This window comes from Manis javanica, chromosome 14 (genome assembly GCF_040802235.1).
Source record: "Manis javanica isolate MJ-LG chromosome 14, MJ_LKY, whole genome shotgun sequence".
Taxonomy (NCBI): Eukaryota; Metazoa; Chordata; class Mammalia; order Pholidota; family Manidae; genus Manis; species Manis javanica.
Genome location: NC_133169.1, coordinates 12106457 through 12117624, shown reverse-complemented (window position 1 = coordinate 12117624; position 11168 = coordinate 12106457). Strand labels below are relative to the sequence as shown.

The 11168-nt window shown below is 49.1% G+C and overlaps 1 protein-coding gene across 1 annotated transcript; it reads right to left on the bottom strand.

Moving 5' to 3' along the window:
- Window positions 1-7776: 7776 nt before the first annotated feature.
- Window positions 7777-9436, bottom strand: LOC108386363 (protein S100-A12). Its single transcript, XM_073222110.1, has 3 exons — window positions 9218-9436; window positions 8489-8635; window positions 7777-8025 (listed from the first exon to the last, which is right to left on the bottom strand). Exons 2-3 carry the CDS (start codon window positions 8624-8626, stop codon window positions 7885-7887), a joined length of 279 nt encoding a protein of 92 aa, XP_073078211.1. The 5' UTR covers window positions 8627-8635; window positions 9218-9436; the 3' UTR covers window positions 7777-7884.
- Between the last annotated feature and the right edge of the window lie 1732 nt (window positions 9437-11168).

Here is an 11168-nt window from a genome sequence, read left to right as displayed (position 1 = left end):
CCCAGGTCCCCAGGTGCCAGCATGGAACTCAGTGAGCATTGCAGATGAGCAAGTGAGGGAGGGATGGTCCTGGGACTCTGTGCAGCTGGAGAGGGGGTCGGAGCTAGCACAGTGAGAGTGTGAGGTGGGGGCGGCTCTGGCGTTAGGGGCATGCCCACAGCCTGGCAACCCAGGGCTGGGAGAGGGCGGGGCAGCTGAGCAGCAAGATGGCAGGTGACAGAGGTTCATACATGCCGGGAATTGTCCCTTCGGCCTTATCTCTGCCAGCTCCATCTGAGATAGGAAGTTTTTCTAGACCCTGGGGAAGTCCGCCAGCGAGCCACTTTCGCAGAGCCCTATGGGACTGTCTTTAAACATTGTTGAGGACGGCTGGTCAAGGCTTAGCCACTTCCATCCCATCAGCCCCTTCCATTCCGAAAAATGGGTTCTGTTGTGTAAGGAGGAGCTGGCTTCCTCCTCCAGAGAAGGAATGAAGAGTGTCAGGGTCAAAGTTAAGTTCCCATTCCACCTGAGAGTTGATGACTACCTCTATGATTAATGAGTCCTTTGGGGAAATCAAACTTTGGGGATTTCCCCTGCATCTTGGTGACTGAAAAACAGAGAGCGTGACAGGAGACAGCCTGTCCCTCAATTCCTGTAAGGGGAGGGCCAGCCTCATCAGTGGAACCTGAACTTCTGGCTGCCTTTCTGGGAGGGGTGAGGACATTAAAGTGATGGCCTAGGCCACCTGACTATCCCCCAAGTCTTCACAGCGCTCCAGATATGCTCTGGGGTTTGGGTGATGTGCGATGCCACCAGAAATGGGGGCTCATTCCCTCACCCGTTTGTGGACCCATTTACTCACTGAATGGACATAACTGTGGACTTACTGTATGTCAGGCACTGTGTGATGCTCTGTAGGGCCCCCATGATGAATAAGGCTTCACCCTGTCTTTAAGGAGCTTAAGTTAAATACAAAGAGATAAGTAATTTTTTTAAATGCTCTGAGATAGGAGCGCTGTCCTTCAGATGGGGTCAGTAGCTGCAGGCATCCCAGTACGAGCATGAGGCGCCTCCGAAAGAGGTGAGAAAGTGTGCAAAGACCTGGAAGTAGACGGGGGTGTGAGCAGGAAAGCAGAGCCCTGGGATGGGTTAGGGCAGGTGCCACACAGAGCAGGGGGACACCAAAGCCTGGGGCTGACACTCCCAGCAGGAGAACGGAGAGCAGAAGCACCGGAGGTTTGAAGTGAGAAATCATGCTTGTATTCTAGCAAAGTCTTTATCTGTGGCACATGGGGCAGATTTGGGGAGGGAAAAAGGCAGCAAGTTCAAGGCCTGTGAGGAGGTGCCAGTGAGAGCTAAAGAGAGCTGGAGACGGAGCCCCAAGGAGAAGATGAATTCATTCGGGACCTCACCTACCCGAGGAGGCCCCGTCTCAGCTAGGCAGGCATGTCTGGCAAGGCCTACAGGATAAAGAAGACAATTTTGTGCTGTTTCCCAAGACCCTGCAGGAAGAACGGCCTCCGCTTTCACCAGCCTGATGAGGAAATCTTACACAACCCTGACACAAGCCCTGCTCTGAAGTAAACCCCAGACTCCAACTTCAGGGCCCTGTCCCCCTCCCAGCAGTTGCTAAAAACTTGTATTTTACAAAGCCCTGTGTCATGGATTTTGACATTCCAGTTACCAAAGAGACAACAGGACTGAAACAACTGGTTGCTCAAGTTCTGTTGCTTCTTGGGGTTCAGGCCTGAAATGCCTCCTCTACCCGCAGACTCCAGTCAGCTCCATGGCCTGAGCAGACCCCAGCCCCTGTCCTCTGAGGACCCCTGCCACATGCACGGGAGACAGGGTGGGAGAGCACTGGGAGAGCCACCCGCCTCTTACGGTGGGTGCCCCAGTTCTCCCTTCTCCTGAGCGCCCAGGATTGTCCTGGGCAGATGGTACAGTGAGAGGGGGGCTGTGGCCCAGGCCTGCGCGAGGAGCACCGGGGGTGGCCGTGACACGGGGCAGCCAAGCCCAGCCAAGTCACCCCCTCCCTCTCCTGCCCGCCCCCTCGCTCTTCCCTCCTGGGCTCGGCCCTCTCTCCCCCTCCATCCTTCCTACTGTCTCTCAGTCTTGCTGCTTTCTGCCCTCCCCCTCCCAGCTGTGAGGTGCAGCCCATAGCTGGGGTGCTCCCAGGACGGGAATGGCTTTGAGACATAACTCAGGGTTACATCTAACCAGGGACGGCACCTGTTAATAATGAAAGGAGAAAATCACCACGGGAAATAGCTGAAGGGCTGAGGGTCTTGAGCTCAGAAAATAGAAGCAAAGGGTCATGACACCTGCCTTGAAATATTGCTGAGGTCTGGAGAGTGTCATCCACTCCACAGCAAGGCCTCCAAAGCCCTCGGTGATGGGGCGCACTCGTCACCAGGTGCTTCCCGTCCCCTCCACCACCACAGGCTTCTCCCTTTCATTTTGTATCAGCCGTTCATTCCCTGAGGTCGGAAACACTAACTCAACCCCACTAAACCGACATTCCCATAACTCATTCATTGGACGAATCATCATTGAGGAGCAACAATGTGCCAGGGACTGTCCCGGGGGCCAGGCAAAGCGTGGCAAGTCCCTGCTCTCCTGGGGCTGACACCTGGGGGGAGTCAGACAATAAGCAAGCCAAGGAATGATAATAATTTCAGATGGAGATGAGCTCCACCGAGGAAACAGAAGAGAAAGCCGTGACGGAGTGACCGCTGGGTGAGGGGGGACCCAGACAGGGCCTTCTGGGGAGGCAACAGTAGGGGTGAGGCCGGGATGAGCATTGGAAAACTGCTCGAAGGTTTGAAACAGATAAGTGACATGATATGATTTACGTTTGCAGGAGATCATTTGGCTGCCCGGAGGAAGGATTTATCATGGGGATTTATCATGGGATTATCATGGGGACCTGTCAGGAGGCTGCTGCAGGGATTCACTGAGCTGTCTTGGGTCAAATACTGTATGACCTGTCCACCTTCAAGGAGCCCTCTAATGGGGAAAACAAATACGTGTTTTCAATACCATGGTCTGGGCAAAGGAAAGCAAAGGTGGCTGATAAACCCAAGATGCCCTGGGAGGTCTGAGGAGGCATTTCTTGTCTGTCTCCTTGGCGAGGGTGGAGACAGAAGGGAAAGGGATGGAGGGTTGAGAAGAACTTCCTCAAGTCAATGCCAAGTTGAGTTTTGAAAGGGCAAGAGTTGAATTTCTGCTTGCCCAGCGCTGTTGGGTAATGGGAGAAGTCAGAGCAGCATAGTAAGTCAGAGCCTCACCTTCAGAACTTTTATTGAGTTTGCTTTCTTTTAACTTTTAAGACTTTTGTATTCTGGCCAAGTTAAAATGACAAGTCCTAGCCATCCTTGCACCATGGGCTTCTGGCAGCCATCTTACTGAATCCAGATTTCCTGCTTTCCAAAGTCTCAGGTGACATGTCCAAATGTCTTCTGGAAAAGGCACCACAGTGCCCAGAAGGGTGGCACTGGTGTCCCTTACCGTGTAAGAACACCTTTGTCCTGAAGGCTCTGTTACACTGATCGCCCCTGCAGGAGCCCGAGTGTGACAGGCAGGTGACCCCTGGAGTCCCCAAGCACAAACCTGCCCTGGATGCGAGGGTGGACATGTGTGAGGGGGTTGAGAGCAGGTGAGCTCCCTGGAGGATGTGACGTTGGACAGGGCCTTGGTGGGTGAGAGCTTTTGAGTTAAAATGGGATCAGTACCCTGGAGCCTAGAATAGAGCAGACACTTTAATGGGAAGACAGGTCACTTTAGACAAAGAGAACAATAGGACAGGAGGCGAGAAATCCGAGAAGTCAGAAAATTCATGGGGAAACTGAAGAAAGTGCTGGAATGGCTGAGACCAGGGCTCGCAGAGGTCAGCAGACAGGAGGCTGACGGTGAGGGGCTAGAGAGGACAGGACAGGACAGTCCTCAAGTCCAATCTCTTGTTTCATAATGGTGCCTGCCATCATCGGGGGACTAGGCTCTGCATGTCATGGAGGATCTAGAATGCACCTGGTTCAAGCACTGCGCTTTGCAGATGGAAAGACTGAGGCTCAGAGAAAGGCAGTCACGTCAGAGAAAGGACGTACCACACTGGGAGGCTAACCAAGGGCACTTCATTCCAGGCTCAGGGCTCTTCCCACTGCCGCAGGTGCCTCTCACTGATGGGCTTAGGCCAAGTCTGGGGGCCCTCAAAATATTTTTAAACATGATTTAAGTTCAATTTGTGGTTCCATTGGTTAACTTTGAAACTAAATCACAGCTGGTGAATGTTTTCACAAGAGCAAACACATTGTGTTTTGTTGTGTTTTACCAGATTCTAATATGACTCTGTATCTCAGAAATGATCCAGATGCATGTGAGTGCGTAAGTGAGGGCTCCAGTTTGCACAGCCACATCTTGCTCTAGGTTAGGAGCACCACACGCTCACCATCTGAGCTAGCTAGGTCCTCAGCTTGGTCTAGTTTAAGGGCCTTTAGGGAAAACCAGTGCCTAACTGCCCTGGGTGACTTGTCTATCACGGGTCAACTCTAACTCTCCAAGTTGCCCCTAAAAATAACCTCGATGGTTGCTCTGGTTTGAAATAAACTCTACCTGTTGTGGCTGCGGCAGCAAGTAGTTGAACAGCTACAACTATTGCCTCCTGCATACATTAGTATCTCACTGTTCATGCTAGTACCTACTGGAGTGCCTACTCGGCATCAGATGCTGTGTAAGGGCTTTTTATGTCCTGTTAGATTTCTAGTCCTCCCATCAGCTCTGGAAGAGAGGTGTATTGTTATCCCCATTTTACTGATGGGTAGCCAAGGCTTAGAGTTGTCATTTCAGTTTTTTTTTTTTTTTGAAGTATCATTGCTCTACAATCTTATATTGGTTTCAGGAATATAGCACAGTGGTTCAACAGTTACCCACATTAGTGAATCCTCATCCCCCCTAGTGTGGTTACTATCTATCAACATAGGAAGATGTTAGAGAATCATTGACTATATTCCCCCTGCTGTGCCAGCATCCCAGTGACCCACTTATGACAGATAGTTTTTGTGCCCTTTTATCCCCCTCATCCTCCCCACCCTTCCACCCCAACCCCTCCCGCATGGTAACCGCTAGTCACTTCTCAGTATCTGTCAGTCTACTGCTGTTTTGTTCATTCTGTTTTGCTTTGTTTTTATAGTTCACAAATAAGTGAAATCATATGGTACTTGTCTTTCTCCACCTGGCTTATTTCACTGAGCATAATACCCTCCAGCTCCAGGATTTCCTTTGTTTTGTAATGGCTGAATGATTTTCCATTGTGTGCGTGTAGCACATCTTCTTTATCCTCTCATCTGTTGATGGACACTTATGTTGCTTCCATAACTTAGCTACTATAAATAATGAGGTGATAAACACAGGGTTGCATATCAAGGCTTAGAGATGTTAAGAAGTTTGTTCAAGGTCTCACAATTAGTAAGTGGATCTCACAATTAGTAATTAGGATCTGACCCAGAAGTAGAATTTCGATCCTCATACTCTTGGTCCCTAACCATCACACTTGGGGACACCTAGGTGACCCTAGTCCCCAAAGCTGGACCACGCTCCTATTTTCTGTGACACCCTGTGCTTACTTCTGCCAAAACAAAGGCTTCAACATGTGAATTTGGGGGGCACCCCAACATCCCATAACATATGGTTATTCTGACCTCTCAACTAATTGGTGCATGACTTGAAAGAGGCACCCCGTCTATCCCAGACCTGCCTCAGCACCACACAGGGGTTAGGCCAATGACTTCTGCTCAATCAGGTTGAATGCCCTTGTCACCAGGGGGCACTGACCCAACACCTGCCCCGTAGGGACAAGGTTCCTGCCCCCAGAGATCCTGCTCCTTCCTCTTTCCCCCGGGACCCTTTGTAGAGGATCAAACCAACAGCCACATGGATTTCCATACACTCATTCATGCAGAGATATTTATGAAGCCCCAAGTGCCCGGGCACAGGGCTGATGCCAGTGATCTGCGCCTGACCTCAAACACCCTCGTCTGCGCGGGAGCCGCACGCTAAACAGCCATTGCACCCACTGGAGAGGCGAGCTGGGAAGTAGAGCAGTGTAGTCCTAGGGGATCCTTGAACAAAGAACCCGGCTGAGACCAGAGAGGGGAGGGCCTCTGGCCAGAGAATCTTCCCTCCTGTTGCCCCTTGTCGGACAGAGCCAGCGCCCTTCTCCCTGCTCCTGTCTTCCTTGTTGCCCCCAACACCATCCACACCCCTACCCCGGGAACCAAAGAAAGACATTCTTAACTATCCCGTGCCCACTGACATGGAGATTCTGCATCATTTTCCTCCTTCCAGAATTCTACCCCCAGTTTCATGGCCAAGTGTCTCCTCCTTCCTCCAGGACATCTAACTGACCCCAGCCCCCGAGGCTGGACCACACTCCTGTTCTCCTTGACACCCTGTGCTTACTTCTGCCAAAACAAGTATGACACCACACAGTGAATTCTGCTGACTCACTTTTCCCCATCAGAGCTGAGCATGTCAAGACAGGAACTTTGTCTTTCACCTCTGTATCCTCAGCACCCAGCCCAGTGTCTTAGGCACGAACCTCTGGAGTAACCCCTGGGCTCTCATATCCCACCTTCGAATGTATCTGGTCCCTGACGACCTTTCCCACCACCACTTCTGCCGCCCTAGTCCACTCCCCTCACCTCTCCAATGTCTAGGGCCACGCATTCAATACCATCACTATGAGCCACATGTGACTATGGGCCACTTGGAAGGGGACTGCAAGCATCAAACACAGTGTGACTGTAAAATACACATTGGACTTCCAAGGCTTAGAAAAAAGAATGCCAAATATCTCAACAATAATTTTCATATTAATAATTGGTAAAGTGATACTACTTGCGATCTATTGGGATAGTTGATTTCCTGTACTTTTTCACTTTTTTAAATGGGAACTTAAAAGTAAATTTAAAATCACAAATGTGGCCCACACTACATTTCTTCTGCTCAGCACTACTCTGGGGATCCCTCCTAGCTGGTCTCCCGGCTTCTGCTCTCGCCTGCCTACTGCAATCTCTCGTCCACAGAGGCAGCCAGAAGGACTCTTCTGAAGCCTAAATGAAATCATCATGCTGCCCTGCTCAGAGCCCAACCGTGGCTCCTCAGCACACTTGGAGTAAAGCCCAAAGTCCTCCCCAGGGTCTGTTCACCCCTACCCCCAGTTCCTGCAGGTGCACACCTCTGCTGCTCCCCATCTCAGGTCCTGCACCTTCCGTCCCGTTTGTGCTGTAATTTGAGCAGGTCAAACTGTGCCCACCTCAGGGCCCTAGCCTCTTTCTGCCAGGGATTCTTGGTCCCAGGTATCTGCAAAGCCCTCTCCTTGCCAGATTCCAGCTCAAATACATTCCTTGATCATCATATTTAAACGAGCTCTCCTTCCCCTTCTAGCCAACCTATCTTCCCTCCTGTAGCTTTCCCTGTATCATGTATATTACCTACCAGTGTATCATATGACGGATGTTTGTTTGTTCATTTTCTATCCCTTCCCCAGTAGAATGCAAATTCCAGGGGGGCGGGGACATTGTGCCTTCGGTCCTTGGCTCTCATAGATGCTCAGTGAATATTTGTTGAATGAATGAGTAAATGAACACATAGTGGGCATTTAATAAATAGCTGGTGAGCAGACAGAGAAGGGGGTCTCAAGGGCTAAATGGGGCCTGCCAGAACAGCAGGGGTAAGGTGCGATCCAGTTTGGAGATGACGGACTTGGAGAGACAAAAGTGCACAGACACTGTCCAGAACTTTTCAAGAATACATTTATTAAGTCTTCCCCTCAGGCAAGCCTGGCCGTCAGTGAAGAGAAGACAGGTCTGCCTCGGGCCATTGCTGGGCCAGCCCGAGAGCTCCCTACTCTTGGTGGATTTCCTCATGGGCAGTCTTTAGCACTCTGGATATTAGAACTACGAATTCATCGAAGGAGACCTGTCCGTCTTTATCGTGATCTAAGTCTTGGAATATGTCATCAATGGCAGCTTTATCTTTGGTGTTCTGGAAAGGGAAAGCAGAGACAACGACCTCAGACTCATCCTTCCCCTTTCTCCAGACCTCCGACCCCTCAGCTCTGCTCAGGGAGGCCCAGAAACATTACCTTATGAGCCAAAACTGTGTGGGAGACTCTAATGTGACAAAACAGGAGACAGAGAAGAGCTGCCGTGAGCCACCCCAGAGCCATGCAAGTCCTGTCCCGGAAGGACTCTACAGCTCCTCAGTGCACCCCCAGCCCGCCCACCTCTCTCCCCACTCTGCGGCTGAGGGAGGCGTGCCAGAGAGAGGCAATGAGCCAAGCCCAAGGAGACTGAGTGAGTTGGAAAGTCGAGTTGAGAAAGGGAGGCAGAGCACCTGTCCAGTGGGGGCAGAGCATTAGGACGTCAAACTGGGGCCAACCCCACCTCAGCCCTTGTCCCACTGTCATCCTCCGTGGGCAGGTTTGGCTGAGAGAAGCATCACCTACCTTGATGGCATTTGGAAGTTCCTGTGTCATCAGCTGCATCAGCTCACCCTTGGAGAGGGTGTCAAAGTTCCCCTTCCGGATGGAATACTGGTGGAAGATGTTGATGACGCCCACCATGTAGTCTTCCAGCTTAGTCATCTTCCTGGCCTGCAGAAGACAAGGGAGGTCCAGGGAAGTCCCTACCCCCGCCCCCGCCATGTCAGCTCCCCCCACTCTGTCAGCACCAAGGGTTTAGACAAGGGATGCCGTCCCCCACATCTGCTTTGTGTTCTCTTGGCTCTGGGTTTGACCCATGGTGAATTTTCATTTGCAGACAGTGTAATGTCTATGTATGTATAACTGTGTAATGTCTAAAAGAATCAGCCTCAATTGCTACAGCATTCCAAGTCCCACTGTGTCCTCAGGGATATGATTCAAAAGCTCTTTCTCACTTGGGCTCACCTGGAAAGGGTTCAGCAGTCGGCCAGGCTATTTCCTTTCTCCAGGTGATAGCACTTTGGCCACAGGTCCCTTACCGACATTCACCAGCCCACCCGCTTTCTCCCTCTCTAGGTCCTGAGATTGGGTCTACCTAGCTCCAAAAGATCTGATCTCCTTGGGTCCAAAATGTAGTTAGCCCGAGGCGTCTGGCGAGCCGAGGACCGTGCTTCCAACAGCAGGAAAGGTGACTGCCCCACAGTCACCCCCTGGGGGAATTCCTAAAGGCCCAGCCGTGGAGAGGACACTTACCTTTCTACACACAGGATGGTGTAGCTACAGCAAGAAACCAGAACTAGTGAAGTGCATGAAGCCAGGGAGATTTTTATAAGGCACTCCAGGCTTCACCTTCAACCTCCAGTGAAGAAATCTCTAATTCATCATGAGGCAATCAAGCCAGGAAGAATCACTGGACCATGTTCTTGCTCAAGAGAAACTTCAGACTTGTGGCTTTGACTGAAACCCTAGCAGCTCAGACTGTAACCATCCCACATGCCACACCCTGGCTCAACCTGAAACAGAACCTCCCAACCCCATCCACTCACACAAACACGGGTGCCCTGCCATTTCTCAGTTCAGGGCAGGACTCAGCCTTCAGGGTTAGCTCTGTTTCCTGCTTCTTGATAAAAATTTAAGGCAATAGTTTCACCGCCTGGATGGCGCCTACCGGAAAAAGAGACAATTGGGGGAAGCATTGCTGATGTCTATTACATATTATAACACAAAAGATGATGATAATAAAAACAATCAAAGTGATCATGTAGTCCTGCAACAGAAAAAGGACATCAGTTTAAACCTAAGGAAATATGAATAAAGTATGGAATTTAGTTAATAATAATGCATCTAGCATTGTTCATGAATTGTAGCAAATGTGCCATGCTAATGTAAAATGTTACTAATAAGATGTGACAGGTAAAAGGCATCCAGATTGGTAAGGAAGAAGTCAAACTGTCATTGTTTGCAAATGACATGATATTGTACATAAAAAACCCTGAAAAATCCACTCCAAAACCAAGAGAACTAATATCTGAATTCAGCAAAGTTGCAGGATACAAAATTAACACACAGAAATCTGTTGCATTCCTATACACTAATGATGAACTAGCAGAAAGGGAAATCAGGAAAACAATTCCATTCACAATTGCATCAAAAAGAATAAAATACTAGGAATAAACCTAACCAAGGAAGTGAAAGACCTATACCCTGAAAACTACAAGACACTCCTAAGAGAAATTAAAGAAGATACTAATAAATGGAAATTCACCCCATGCTCTTGGGTAGGAAGAATTAATATTATTAAAATGACCATCCTGCCTAAAGTAATCTACAGACTCAATGCAATGCCTATCAAAATACTGACAGCATTCTTCAACGAACTGGAACAAATAGTTCTAAAATTCATATGGAACCACAAAAGACCCCGAATAGCCAAAGCAATCTTGAGAAGGAAGAATAAAGCAGGGGGCATCTCGCTTCTCAACTTCAAGCTCTACTACAAAGCCACAGTAATAAAGACAATTTGGTACTGGCACAAGAACAGAGCCACAGACCAGTGGAACAGAATAGAGACTCCAGACATTAACCCAAACATATATGGTCAATTAATATACGAAAAAGGAGCCATGGACATACAATGGGGAAATGACAGTCTCTTCAACAGATGGTACTGGCAAAACTGGACAGCTACATGCAAGAGAATGAAACTGGATCACTGTCTAACCCCATACACAAAAGTAAATTCAAAATGGACCAAAGACCTGAATGTAAGTCATGAAACCATAAAACTCTAAGAAAAAAACATAGGCAAAAATCTCTTGGACATAAACATGAGCAACTTCTTCATGAACATATCTCCCTGGGCAAGGGAAACAAAAGCAAAAATGAACAACTGGGACTACATCAAGCTGAAAAGCTTCTGTACAGCAAAGGACACCATCAGTAGAACAAAAAGGCATCCTACAGTATGGGAGAATATATTCATAAATGACATATCCAATAAGGGGCTGACATCCAAAATAGATAAAGAGCTCATGCACCTCAACAAACAAAAAGCAAATAACCCAATTAAAAAATGGGCAGAGGCGGAACTCAACCAAGAATTAGGAGAAGTGCAAGTTGCAGCGCTCCAAAATCATGCGACTATAAACTATCTATTGTTGAAAGAACATATGGGAGGTGAACAGCTCCCAGGAATGTGTTGTTT

What these genes read in the sequence shown, in the direction of transcription:
- LOC108386363 (XM_073222110.1), bottom strand. Translation starts at nt 8,626, where the DNA reads ATGACTAAGCTGGAAGACTACATGGTGGGCGTCATCAACATCTTCCAC. An exon ending in AACTTCCAAATGCCATCAAG is followed by an intron (nt 8,026 to 8,488) that starts GTAGGTGATGCT and finishes TTCCCTTTCCAG; the next exon opens with AACACCAAAGATAAAGCTGC.